At 48.4% G+C, this 14,629-nt stretch overlaps 1 protein-coding gene across 3 annotated transcripts in view; it reads right to left on the minus strand.

Moving 5' to 3' along the window:
- exd3 (exonuclease 3'-5' domain containing 3) overlaps nt 1-14,629 on the minus strand; it is a 37,867-nt gene that overhangs the window by 1,104 nt on the left and 22,134 nt on the right. For all 3 annotated transcript variants that reach the window (XM_049018712.1, XM_049018714.1, XM_049018713.1), the window contains one exon: nt 486-552. In XM_049018712.1, coding sequence (XP_048874669.1) covers nt 486-552 — 67 coding nt within the window. The remainder of the gene's footprint in view (nt 1-485; nt 553-14,629) is intronic.

Genomic DNA, 14,629 nt, shown 5'->3' on the forward strand with positions numbered 1-14,629 from the left:
CTCCATATCAGATCTCTGATCTCCAGGACCTTATAGAAGAAGGCTTTGCATGGTTTTACCCTTAAACTTTCCTGATAATTAAACCAACAGTTAATTAAATAACAGTCTCCAAGTAGAAGTTGATCTTTAATCAAGTGTACAGTATAGTCTGTAGCCCTTAATGCTTTACATCAGTACAGACAGGTACTTATATACTAAATACCCAATTCTCTGCAATCGAGGTGTGTCCAGGGTATAGCTTAGTTTTGCTATTTTTGCGAGTTAACACTTAAATCTCACACATGTAGGGTTTTTATTTTACAGTATCTGAATCCTATTGAGATTAACTTTAAATTAACACACAGAGGTGGTGTTTCTGATTGTGATGGAAAAGCAAATCAGTGTCTCCCACGTCTGTCTTGTTCTGCGATGTTCTCGTCTGGTGAGACTGTGTCATAATGTCTTAGAAGGCCTGGGGCATCAGACGGTGATGTGTTGAGACTGACCTCTCTCTTTCAGCATGCGTGCCATCTCCTCCCTGGGAAGCTTCATGTACTGGTCCCCATTACATGCCTGAAAAGACATCAGACGCGGCCACTCGCTGAGATTTTAACGGCGAGATGCGCTCGGACAACAAACAGGCCACTTATGAGACCGCATTTAAAACAAGCAGTTTCCAGCCATTAGCGGCAGAATAGCGAACGCATCCGTAACTCAAACAAGGTCACCCAACATACTATCAAGATAAGAGAGGGCAAGGCGAATGAGACACATCGCCGGTGTCCCACCCTCAGGGCGAGTCGTCCCTCTCATTCAGGATGACCTCTGTCCCACACGCCTCATTCTCAGAGCAGAAAATGCTGGAATATGCATGGGAAAGTCAAATCGACGGGGCGACTATTTACTCGAGCGAAGTTTCCCATGGGCACGGAACAGGTAAAAACCTGCTCGACGCACTTGCACATGTAGCCGTCTCGCTCTTGCACACAGTGGCCGTCCCCTCACCCCCGCACGCCACTTTCCCCCAGCAAGAGGATTACTTGTGTTTAACGTACAGAGGTTTCTGAGTTCTGTCACACCACCGTGCCACAGTTTGTTTTAACAAACCTGTAGCGCAAATATGTTCGACAGCCTCTTCAAGCAAACTGAAAAGCCCATGAGTCATGAGCCCTTCTCACATTTTCAGGAATGACTGTTGTGCCTTCTGATCCAACACCGCGCTCTTTTGTCTCGAGAATGACACTTGCAGAGCTGGGTGGTTATTCTTAAAAAAATGTATCACAAGAGCAATTTGGTATCAAAATTGACATCAACTACAATTAACGGCAGTAATAATGATAACAAACCAAACTGGCAATAGTCAGTCTATGGTGCTGAGACAGGTAGGTACTACAACACATGCAGTAATACTGTAACTGTCACAATGATACTAATGCACTCAAATCCTATTAATGTTCTTAGGCAAAGAAGCACAATCAATCAAAGTTAGTGTCTTTGGACCTGTTACATCCTGTTGAAAAGTGAATCAATATCTCAGGTCTAACCTTGCTTAAAGCATTAAACTTCAGGATGAGTCCTCAGAAGCTGTAAGCTGTGAAATCAGACCCCTAAGACATAGCTATTTATTGTGTAAACACACATGCCCAGTTACTATCTCCAGCTATTCTGTTTTTCTTTTTCAGAAAGGTGACTTTTATACCGTTACATGATATGTAGATCTGCCGTGTCTTGGAGCCTGTGCACTGCACTGACAAGACAGCAGGAAGCCACTCTTGATGTGACAACAAAGCGTGTTTGAATATGAGGGTGTGCTGGGGGGGGGGGGGGGGGTTGAGGGGAAGGAAGGGGGGGTGAGAAGCGATAAAGAGAAGAGAGGGAACGGGGGAAGGGAACGAGGGGAGAAAGTACATTCCCAGAGCATGAAGCTTCAATCTCCCCAGGCTGGTCCCATGGGAAAATCCAGGCCTACATGCAGGAGGACGGGCTCTCAGACGGCTGGGTCACATGGGACCCAGCCAGCCAATGAACCGTGAGTGATTTGATTCAAAAAGTGGACATGTCAGGTAAGAAATGATGCGAGCTAGTGTGGGAAGAGGGGGAGGGGGCACAGAATCAGATTTCTCTCTCTTTAACCTCAACAAACGCAATCTCTGAAATCAGGGCGCAGAAAGAGATTTGGCGCTTTGACCCACTGCTCATATTCTCTTATTAGATTTCACACAGATATGAGGATGCAGGACATTCACATCAAGGTACTGGAATTATTTTTCAATATAGTTCATATCTATATAAAGTGTGGTTAGACAGTTAATAGGAAGCTATATAACATGTATAATACCCTGTAACTATTATATAGTATCAGCCACAATTTCTATACCAAGACTGGATGCGCCTATGAGGAAATTTGTCCTGCGTATGATTGTACTGTAGATTAATCAATGGTGGGGCATGGTAGCACTAAAAACTGAATTTTTAAACCGATTCCTCAAAATTCACCAGTGTGTCATGAAATCTGATCCAATTTATTACTATTCTGACTGTCATTTTGAAGTAATTCTGCAAGGAATTTTTTTTCTAAAGAAATAATGCTTCAAAATGTTACTTGTCCTGTTTTTTTGGAGAAGTACATCCATTTATCCACTTTCTGTAACTGCTTCAGGGTAGCAGGGGGTTTGGCGCGTATCCCAGAGGCTACGGACGCAAGGTAGGGGCGCCAACCCATCGCAGGTCACACTCACACACACACACACCTAATGGCAATTTGGTAATTCCAATTAACCTCAGGATGTCTTTGGACTGTGGGGTGAAAACGGAGTACCTGAAGGAAACCCCACGACGACATGGGGAGAACATGCATACTCCACACACATGCAACCATGGAGACTCCAAAGCTGGTTCCAGAGGTGAAAAAGGCAACAGTAGTTTTAGTACTGCACCACCATGCCACCCCTTTGGGGAAGTCAGCACCTCCAATTTCAAGTTGAATGCGTCAGGATTAGCATAAGCAAACCATCCGTCTTTAGCTGGATGGATTGAGGATGCCTCCCAGCGAGCTCCCCGGGCATCATGGGATCTTCATTGTGTTTCTGTCCATCACATTCCTGCCCTGATTAAGCAAGGTCATCATAACTAGATTATAACTAGTATAAGATTACTTCGCTCTGCATGTATGCTTCTAGTCACACCCTCCCATCACCTTCCTTTAAACTTTGACCTCTGACCACATACTTCTTTGGGTAAATGAACATGTACGCCTTTCAAGAACGCCCAGCTGGGGCAAAACAGCTGTAACTCACTGGAAGCACAGGCGTGTCGACAGTCCAGCAACGTCAAGTTTTAGTCGGACTGCATGACACACATTTCTGTCATTTTTCTGTAAAAAGATGCGACTGAGTTAATTTGCCAAGCAGCTCTGGGCAGCATTTCCCTTCGGAGGCTCGACACGCCTCACCTTCCCTACCATCTGCTGCTGCTGGAGGCACACATGCTAGGACACCCAGCGTCAGACAGTGCAGCTCACTATTGGATTCAGCTCCTGGATTCACGGCAAGAGATTAGCTGGTTCCCTGAGCTGGGAGTCTGGGTCATTAGGTTACCGGGTGCTAAGCTTCTTGCCAGGTAAGTCGTGCAGGTCGTGGCAAAGCGAGGTGAATCTCTAGTCAGCGCCACACTTGGTATGCTGACATTTGACATTAAATTTCCATTCATTGAGCAAATGCTTTTGTCTTAGGGTCAGGTGGTTCCTGGAGCGATTAGGGTTAAGGGCCTTCCTCAAGGGTTCAACAGTGAGATCACTCTGCCAGTCATAGGATTTGAGGAGACAACCTTCTGTTCCATGGGGGGAGGGCCCTAAACCGCCGAGTCGCTCATACAGACCCCTAGACCTGCATGCCAGGTGATATTAGTGGGGTGGCTTGGTTGTGAAGCTGGACTCGGACTTTGACAGTACCTAAACGAAACTTGGGAACGCTTGAGAAGGATGTAAGTCTTGGCGAGTCACAGAGCAGCAGCGGCCCCCGCCATACCCGCCACACTTTCCCAGCTCCTCGGCCGCATGGGAGCGCCGCGCCACCGTTGCGCAACATCGCATATCTCACACCTTCTCCCACAGGCATGCACAGGCATCTGCGGAATGTTATTGTAATGCTCCGTGATTCATCCTAACCGTAAATATTGACACCAACTGCAGGAGAACTCTCTCCCTGGGAACCATGTGGGACTGACCGGTCCTGGGGGGGGTGACACGTTTTGGCAAGGGGATGCATGGTGAGGTGAGGTGGGAGCCCCCCCCCCAAGGGCTGAGCCATGTCCTTCCTCGTAGCTACTGGGGGGCGACTTCAGCTCACGCCATGGACCCAAGCTTCGGTCTCCAAATGGGGTGTGCATCCCAGATAAGCCCATGTGTAGCTGGCTAGTAGAGAATTTCTTCTTCAGCAGGTTAGGATGCTGTGTCTGTATTGCCAGCTCAAACCCAAAGATCATTGCAGTGGTTTCACCATCGAGCCCTTGAGCAAAGCCTTTAACTCCCAACTGCTCCAGGAACTGTCTGGTCCTGCTGTTGTCTCAACTAAATAAATCCAATAAATCCTAAATAAATCCACTAAATGGTCCAACCGACTCTCTAGGGAGCAGAAATGTAAAGTGCAGATATTTCATGGGTTCCACTGAAATAAAGGTAGCTGATTACGAGAAAGACCTCGGTGTGAATGTTGACGCTTCCATGTCCCACTCTCGCCAGTGTGGGGAAGCAATAAAAAGGCCAATAGGTAAGACCCCACCTAGAATATTGCTGCCTTGGAAAGGGTGTAACGTAGGGCTACGAGAATGATTCCTGGTCTTAGAGGAATGTCTTATGATGAGAGGTTAGCTGGGCTGAATCTGTTCAGCCTCGAGCAAAGGAGACTAAGGGGGGACATGATCGAGGTATATAAGGTTCTAACAGGTCTGCATGCTGTTCAGCCAAATGGCTACTTCATTATTAATTTAAATACTAGAAGTCGTGGCCATAGGTGGAAATTAGCGGGAGAACATTTTAAACTGAATTTGAGGAAGCACTTCTTTATACAGCGTGTGGTTAGAGTATGGAATAGTCTTCCGGTTAGTGTAGCGCAAGCTAAAATCTTGGGTTCCTTTAAATCAGAGCTAGATAAGATTTTAACAACTCTGAGATATTAGTTAAGTTCCCCGTAAACAAGCTTGATGGGCCGAATGGCCTCCTCTCGTTTGTAAATTTCTTATCTTCTTATGTTCAGTTGCCAAAGTCAGGTCTTATCCAAACCCTAGAGGGCTTTGCCATAAGCAATATGTGTAGGGAGTGAATTTGCAAAAGGTTACCTACTTTTACATGGAGGAAAAGATGAAAAAGAGTGTTGGGTGATTCTGGGGCTGTGATAGAAATCTGAGGGAGAAAAGGGAGGAAGGAAGAAAGGCGTTTGTGCCCCTGATCTAAGGGACAGAGCATCGCACTTGGGGTGGGGGTTAGGGGCTCAAAGAGCTCGGTGGGAAAGTGGGGGGAGGGGCTGCTGGCCAGGCCACACACTGACCGGGCAGAGCAGAGCTAAGCAGCCTGTGGAACAACTAGTACACAGACAGTAGGCTTTGAACCAAATTACATGCGTCAGCAAGTGTTAAAAAATACATAAGAAGAGCAGAACTTGCAGAGCCCAACACAGAGCTATACCCAGATCCCTGAGGAACAGGCACAGCACAGCACTTAGCACAGAGATATACACAGATCCCTGAAGATCAGGCACAGCACAGACCTATACCCAGATCCCTGAGGAACAGGCACAGCACAGCACTTAGCACAGAGATATACACAGATCCCCGAAGATCAGGCACAGCACAGAGCTATACACAGATCCCTGAGGAACAGGCACAGCACAGCACTTAGCACAGAGATATACACAGATCCCTGAAGATCAGGCACAGCACAGACCTATACCCAGATCCCTGAGGAACAAGCACAGCACTTAGCACAGAGATATACACAGATCCCCGAAGATCAGGCACAGCACAGAGCTATACCCAGATCCCTGAGGAACAGGCACAGCACAGAGCTATGCCCAGATCCCTGAAGATCAAGCACAGCACAAGCTATACCCAGATCCCTGAAGATCTGGCACAGTGCAGCACAGAGCTATACTCAGATCCCTGAAGATCTGGTATCCAGAGCTCTAAGTAGTTTTCACATAGTGTGTGTGATCACAGGCACATACAGTACATACACACAAGCACAGATAGGGTGACTTAGACATATGGGTGTATTGTAACAACATATCAACCTGTTCAAGCAAACTTAAAAACAAAAATAAATTCAATAAAAAAATTGATTGTCTCCGAATCACCCCATGTAAACGAATAATATTTTTCGCAAAGGTTCAATTCATGGATTGATGCAGATTAATACCACAAATCCATCCATCCTGCCCTGGGCCGGGGGGCCTGGAGCCCATCTGAAGCAGCTGCACTGCAGGACACATGCAGGAGCAGCCTCTCATCCACAAGCACATACTGGTGCTCAATTTAGAGATACCACCTGACTGGCCGTCTTTGGACAGCAGGAGGAAACCAGAGTCGGAGGGGAACCTGAGTAACATAGGGAGGACATGTTAACCGCTGACACGCCAAGCGATGCACAAGGACACAGGCCCCCGCCTTCTTTACACTCAGTGTTGCACAACACACATCAAACAGTCATTTTCCAGCCTTCCCTTTAATCGGGGGGGGGGGGGGGGCATATGCAGGTGTGTTTATTTTGATAGTCATTCCTTTAACCGATGCCGCTTTGCGTGCTCCTTTCAAGTGGTATCTCCAAAAAAGAGAAAAGAAAGAGATCAAGAGCATAAAATCTTCAAAAGATTTCTCTGCCAATTTGTGAACCCCAGAGCATACTGTCTAGTCTATTAAAATATACGACACATTGAGTCAGGCCCTTAATTATTTCTGTAACTCCAAGACGGCTTCTGTAGTAATCTACCAAACGTTTTGAGTCAAGAACCCTAATTAGATGGCAAGGATTCATTTCTAGATAGATAGATTTCTAACTCTAAAACTAGATTTCTATGTAGATAGACACTTTATTGATACCAAAGGAAATCATAGCTTTACAGCAGCACAATATACACATTACCAAATTAATAGACAGTAATGATAAATAATAGACAACAGTAAACTGTAACTGTGCAAAGAATGTCACCAAAGTATTGCATGGGATTCCGCAGTGACGGCCCAGTGTTCTGTACAGTGGCTGCGGGTCAAGATCGCACATAAAATCAGCCCAGTCGTCCGGCAACTCCTCAGAAGCAGGAGCGCGATAGTGGAGAGATAAAGAGGGACTGAAGGAGAGGCGGGAGTAGGGGGTTAATGCCATGGGACATGGTCATTGTGGGGGGGCGAGGAAGGACTTCAAAGCAGAGCCTGTAGCCTGGAGATGGAAGGAAGGGAAGGAAGAGAGGGATCGGCGAAAAAGAGGAGCAGAGGCAGGTTAGGGGGCTTAGGGTGGGGTGGAGACGGAGCCGGTTATGGGGGGTGACCTCTGGTGGGTAATGCCGGGGGGGGGGGGGGGGGGGGGGAGCAGCCTGGCCCAGCCCAGCCCAGGAGAGGTGCTGTGTCAGGGCCCCGGCAAATTCCCCAGGGCCGGCCCAGGGCAGTACTTTTGGGCTCCTGTGACACGGTAATTACAAGTGTGGGAACTGAATCTGTCCCTCTTTCAGTGCCCCCTAAGCCACCAACCCCCCCGCCGCCTCTGGCCACAAACCCACCCCAACCCACTATCTCACCACACCCCCAGGACCCCCGCCCCCCCAGCCCCCTTCCTCATTATCTCACAGCGCAGCACTGTCTCTGCCTCTCTCCATCAAGCCCTCCGTCTGCCCCCCCCCCCCACTATCTCAGCACTGATAACCATGGGAACTGCACTGTGGGAACCAGCCACAAGTTCACAAAAATAGAAAGAGGGGCCAAGGGAAGAGCAGGGGGAAATTTATCCTGGGCAGATTTATCTAGACAGACAGGTAGACAGATGTCCAATGAGATCTCCCGCGGGACGTCCCACACTTGGTACTTGCCCCGACACGAATTAGCGCCGAGCTAATCTTGCACTTGTGCGGAGGGTGTGATGTCTACGCAGGAGGAGTCCCAGGGCAGGACAGCTCCACATGCCCACTGCTGGTTTTCCGGGGTCCAGTCAGAGTGCCGTACCCTCACCTCCCCAAATGCAGGAGCTGCAGCCTACATTAACCATTCTTGTGAGAACAGGAGCTACGTGATGGATCCAGGAACACTTCTCTTACTTTTCAACCTCGGTTTTTCCATTCCATTTTTATCCAGCGTCTTTCACCGATACTGGTTCTCCCAGGCTGTTCCCAAGCCACACTTTGTGACCTCTCTGTTCCTAAAGCTCCGTTGTCACCCACCCCGACAAGTCCCGTTGGGAGGGGGGGGGGGTTGTTCTTGTTCGATCCTTCCCACCCCTGACTGGCCAGTGCTCCCAAAACAAACAGACTCACGACCCTGATAGCATCACGGAGACTGGCGGAAATACTGCCAGGCTAAATGTACTAGTGATTCCCAGGCCCGACACAGCTCAAGGTCTAAAAGCGGCTCACAGACCAGGGGACCTAGGGACTCAGAAGCGTGGTGCGTCAGTAACCGGGAGACCCAGAAGCACGACGCGTCAGTAACCGGGAGACCACTGAAGCGCAGCACGTCAGTAAACGGGAGACCCAGAAGCAGGACGCATCAGTAAATGGAGACCCAGAAGCGCGGCATATCAGTGACCGCGAGACCCAGAAGTGCGGAACGTCAGTAACCGGGAGACGCTCCTTGCTAATGGCTCGAAAGGCAGCCTGATGAGTCCTCACCACACCCCAGCTTCAGCATTCCTGTGTGGAATCCACTGGACTTTTGAATCGCTAAACTGATTTATTAGTCACCTGCACTTGTCACAAACCAATGAAGGAATTTCCTTCCACTGTGTATTTTACATGCTTTTGCTGCCTTTTTTTCAAATGTAAATGTAGTACGTGAAGTATACTGTCCAGTCACTGTTTAAATGTAGTACGTGAAGTGTACTGTCCAGTCACTGTGTAAATGTAGTACGTGAAGTATACTGTCCAGTCACTGTGTAAATGTAGTACGTGAAGTGTACTGTCCAGTCACTGTGTAAATGTAGTACGTGAAGTGTACTGTCCAGTCACTTTGTAAATGTAGCACGTGAAGTGTACTGTCCAGTCACTGTGTAAATGTAGCACGTGAAGTGTACTGTCCAGTCACTGTGTAAATGTAGCACGTGAAGTGTACTGTCCAGTCACCGTGTAAATGTAGCACGTGAAGTGTACTGTCCAGTCACTGTGTAAATGTAGCACGTGAAGTGTACTGTCCAGTCACTGTGTAAATGTAGCACGTGAAGTGTACTGTCCAGTCACTGTGTAAATGTAGCACGTGAAGTGTACTGTCCAGTCACTGTGTAAATGTAGCACGTGAAGTGTATCATCTCACACACACACCATTCACACCTATTGTCAATTTGGTAACTCCAATTAACCTCAGCATGGTTTTGGACTGGGGGGGGAGAACTGGAGTACCCGGAGGGCAGAACATTGATATATTGATGGGTTAACAGCAAGGATCTCTTGAATCTTGACAATGAAGTTTGACTTGAGCTGAAAGCTCTAAAGACGGGCTGGGTCTCACATGCCGTGTTGAGCATAAAAGCTCAGCACATCACATTGTTGGCTCTGCAGGCTGCGTGTTTAAGATCACAGAGCTGTGCTGCACTGTGGAGACATGTTTCATAACAGCGTGAAGGATTGTGCTGGTTCCCAGGCATGAGTTCATCACGCAAATGCGTGCACCAAACTGCACTGTTTGTCTGTGAAGGCACAGACATATGCTGTCATCTTATTTACCAAAAAGACTCTTCCTCACAGGACACACGCGGGTACCTGCACGCAGTCACGTTCAGGCAGCTGTCGATCGCGATATCCCACATTCATCTTCCAGGAAACAACTCACCAAGGCTGTAATTTGGTTAAATCGGCCATGCATGCGTCTGCTCAACCGTGACTGACAGCTCCAATGATGTGTGTTCTCACAGATGTTATAGCCGAGCATTGCAACATCCATCCATTTTACAAACCGCTTATACTGCATTGCAACATTACGGTGGAATTGTCGATGGTGATTACTTGTTGGAAGCGAACCATCACTAATTTTCCAATATCACGCCAATCAATAATCAACATATATCCCTTTGTTGACAGTAATTTGCAATTTGGTGCAGCAGGTCAAAAAAATACCTTGGGGGAGGTTCACACACGTCTTCATTTACGACACTAAAACCAGTTATATTTAATTAATTGCAGTATGACTAAGGCTCCATTCACTGATGTCCCTGGCAGGTTGGCGCGAATGTTTGGTGGCCTGCGGGCTTGTAAACGCCGGGGGGAAAGCTGGCACGTCGGGATGCCTGCTTGGGACAAAGTAGCTAATTAACGAGAGTGATACACGCAATAATCATTAAAGAGTATCATGACAAGCATTAAGCAATCGCAGATCTGGCAAATGCTGACGAGTGAATGTAGAGAGAACAAAACAAAACAGACGAGGGTGAAAACTGCCATTTAAACAAACATACTCTACACTACAGCAACATGCTTTTGTTCATATCCCAAACAAAACCAAAATCGCCAGGCTCTTAAAAGCATTAAGATTTTTAACCCCATACCTAAATCATTTTAATTATTTGTTCCATTTCAGTGAGAAGGCAGACTGTTGCACAGTATGTACACTTCAAATAATTACTATCTGGGCAAACCCTGACAAGTCAAGAACTGAGTAACAAACTAATAAACAAACTGCAAAAACTGAAAAATGATGATAATTATCTGTGACTGTGGCAAGGATAAGCAGTTCGAAGATGGATGGATAGATGGGTGTTTGGACAATAACAGAAGATTACATTATTTTATCTGTGGAGAGCAATGCAACATGAAACCATATTTTACGTCTGGAAAATTATTTTCCAACCCTGCCTTTGTAAGCTACAGCTTTGGACATTCGTTCCTTATTTTACAAAGTGCAGAGTTTGTCATAAATCACCAATACATTTGCCCTTAAAACAGGATAATCACGGCAATGAAGGAAAATATGGCTGCATGCACATGCCACCTTGGCAATGGTACGAAGACGGTCAGAAACGTAGTGAAGCACGAGAGAAGCGGATAATGGAATTGCTTTCCCTTAAATGCGACTTTTTGCAATAAAAGGGTTCAGAGAGGAAACATGGGGTGAAAATAAGGCGATTCATTTTGCCCTGTGGCTGCCTGTCCATTTAGCTGAATAGTGCACTCATTCAAATACAATATTTTGTAATTAGATACAGACAATAAAAAACCGCAGGGGAAAATTTTAGATGACACATCTACAATTAAGCGTCGTTCTTGTACCAAATACGACCCAACACACGTGTGATTTACTGTAATCTGTGCATTTTTTCCTGTGAGCAGACCGTGAGGTAACCAGAGCCTTTTCCTGGGTTTTATTCATGTCCGGCTGCTGCAAACTGCTGCCAGTACAAGTTCCCTAAAAACGCAGCATCTGCACAAGCAGAGGGCTTTCTCCATCTCCATCTGTTTTAAACTGCACACCGTTAATCTAACTTTCACTTGCATCATCAAACCATACTTACATTCGCATAAACCATCCTGCAGACCCCACAGAACATAACACAATGAAGGTCATATGACTCAAATGAAAGAAAAACAAAGGAATACAGTATATTCTGCAGAAGTCACATTCTGGCACAGCGGACCTCTGGCGGTACCCCCACGATCCCCCGCTCCCCAGCACAGGCGTAGCAGACCCCGGGCCAGGACCCCCATGATCCCCCGCTTCCCAGCACTGGCACAGCAGACCCCTGGTGGTATCCTCCACAATCCCCCGCTCCCAAGCATGGGTATAGCGAACCCCTGGCAGGACCCCTGGCAGTATCCCCACAATCCCCCACTCCCCAATGCTGCCCGGCGAGAGGCAGACCCCTGGTGGTACCCCCATGATCCCCATTCCTCCTCTACTAGCTCCTGCTCCAGAGAATATAAACAGCTCTGTCTGGCTAGGGCCAGTTCTCATGACATCACACCACTGCAGGAATGCTTTGTCAAAACCATAAACCAGTTCCAGTAAAAGGAAGACCTCTCTCTCTCCTGCCCCGCACTGTTTTTATAGACAGAGGCCAGAATGAGACCACACAATATGCTGCTTAAGTGGAGAAAGTCAATTTGACGGGTGGCTTACAGACAGATCAGTGCTCTAACTTTTTACCTCTGCGTTTGTGCCTTTAGGATAAGCAGGGAGAGCGGGAGAGGTCATGAGACACACACAGAGAATAGTGGGGGGAGGGGATCACACAGGGGAAATAGCGGGGGGAATGACAGAGGGGGAATCGCGGGGGGAATGACACAGGGGGAATAGCGGGGGGAATGACACAGGAGGAATAGCGGGGGGAATGACACAGGGGAAATAGCGGGGGATCATGCAGGGGGAATAGCGGGGGGAATGACACAGGGGAAATAGCGGGGGGAATGACAGAGGGGGAATCGTGGGGGGAATGACACAGGGGGAATAGCGGGGGGAGGGGATCACGCAGGGGAATAGTGGGGGGAATGACACAGGGGAAATAGCGGGGGGAATGACAGAGGGGGAATCGCGGGGGGAATGACACAGGGGGAATAGCGGGGGGAATGACAGAGGGGGAATCGCGGGGGGAATGACACAGGGGGAATAGCGGGGGGAGGGGATCACGCAGGGGAATAGTGGGGGGAATGACACAGGGGAAATAGCAGGGGAAATGACACAGGGGGAATAGTGGGGGGAATGACACAGGGGAAATAGCAGGGGATCATGCAGGGGGAATAGCGGGGGGAATGACACAGGGGGAATAGCGGGGGATCATGCAGGGGGAATAGCGGGGGGAATGACACAGGGGAAATAGCGGGGGGAATGACAGAGGGGGAATCGCGGGGGGAATGACACAGGGGGAATAGCGGGGGGGAGGGGATCACGCAGGGGAATAGTGGGGGGAATGACACAGGGGAAATAGCAGGGGAAATGACACAGGGGGAATAGTGGGGGGAATGACACAGGGGAAATAGCAGGGGATCATGCAGGGGGAATAGCGGGGGGAATGACACAGGGGGAATAGCGGGGGATCATGCAGGGGGAATAGCGGGGGGAATGACACAGGGGAAATAGCGGGGGAAATGACACAGGGGGAATAGCGGGGGGAATGACACAGGGGGAATAGCAGGGGATCATGCAAGGGGAATAGTGGGGGGAATGACACAGGGGGAATAGCGGGGGGAATGACACAGGGGGAATAGCGGGGGGAGAGGATCATGCAGGGGGAATAGCAGGGGGAGAGGGATCACGCAGGGGGTATAATGGGGGGAATGACACAGGGGGAATAGCGGGGGAGGGGGATCATGCAGGGGGAATAGTGCGGGGAATGACACAGGGGGAATAGTGGGAGAACTGATCATGCAGGGGGGATAGCAGGGGGAGGGGGGAATCACGCAGGGAGAATAGCAGGGGGTGGGGGATCACGCAGGGAGAACAGCGGGGGTGTTTGGGATCACGCAGGGGGATCACGCTTAAATTCACTGTATTAATGTTTGGAAGAAAAGCCTTGTACAGGGTCTCTATTTTGTTCCCTCCCTCTTTCTCCCTCTCTTTCTCCCCCTCTCTCTCACTCGTGCGTTCGCTTTCTCTAGCCCTCCAGCCCAGTGACTACAGCAGGGGCAGGAAGCAGATTGGCTCCTAGACAATGGGACACATCAAACAACCCCCCACCCCCCCTCCGCCTCCCCTCCAAGCCCTCACAGTCTCACCGGCTCTAACACACAAATGCCAGCCGGCCAATCAAAACACGGCTCAGAGTGCATAAACAACAGCGCAAGACAAACAGGACATTCCTGCTGCCGGGCAAAGCTGGAATCCTGAGCCCGACTAATCGGGATCTCAGAGATGGAGAGAGGGCAGCACCCAGGGAGCTGGGATATGGGTGAGCAGGAGCACAGGGAAGCAAGCCGCATTATTAGGGTCCTGAAGAGAACCTGGTCTTGAATGACGCACCATTATACACACAACTCCAAGTCATCGGGGTCTTAGAAAGGTGTGCATTGAAAAACTTACTGACAGAGTAGAAACGGCTGGAGAGACAGCAATGGATTAATAACTACTGAGGAATTACTAATATTGTGTAACTGCTTAGCAACAATGTTTATCACACGGATGGAACATTTCCGTTACGCAGCTACATATTTACTTGAAAGGCATAGAAGCGACTTCCCTCTGGGGAGATTTAACCCTACAGCCTCCTGGTCAGGCTGCTTAAGCACAGCACCAAACACCATTTCCAATAAGATAAGGTGCCCCTCCGATAACTTCTGTGCTCAAACTCGGGACTCAGACGTGGAGGTCAGACACATTAGCCTTGCTAAATACTTCCAAATATATTATTGTCGTATCCACCTAATAACCAACTTCCACATTTCCAGTGGAAGAATTTTCCTGGGATTTTTCTTTTTTTTCCCCTACAGGAGATTCGTATCTTTTGTACTTGACTCATACAACAAAAAACAGAAATTAT

This window comes from Brienomyrus brachyistius, chromosome 7 (genome assembly GCF_023856365.1).
Source record: "Brienomyrus brachyistius isolate T26 chromosome 7, BBRACH_0.4, whole genome shotgun sequence".
NCBI lineage: Eukaryota > Metazoa > Chordata > Actinopteri > Osteoglossiformes > Mormyridae > Brienomyrus > Brienomyrus brachyistius.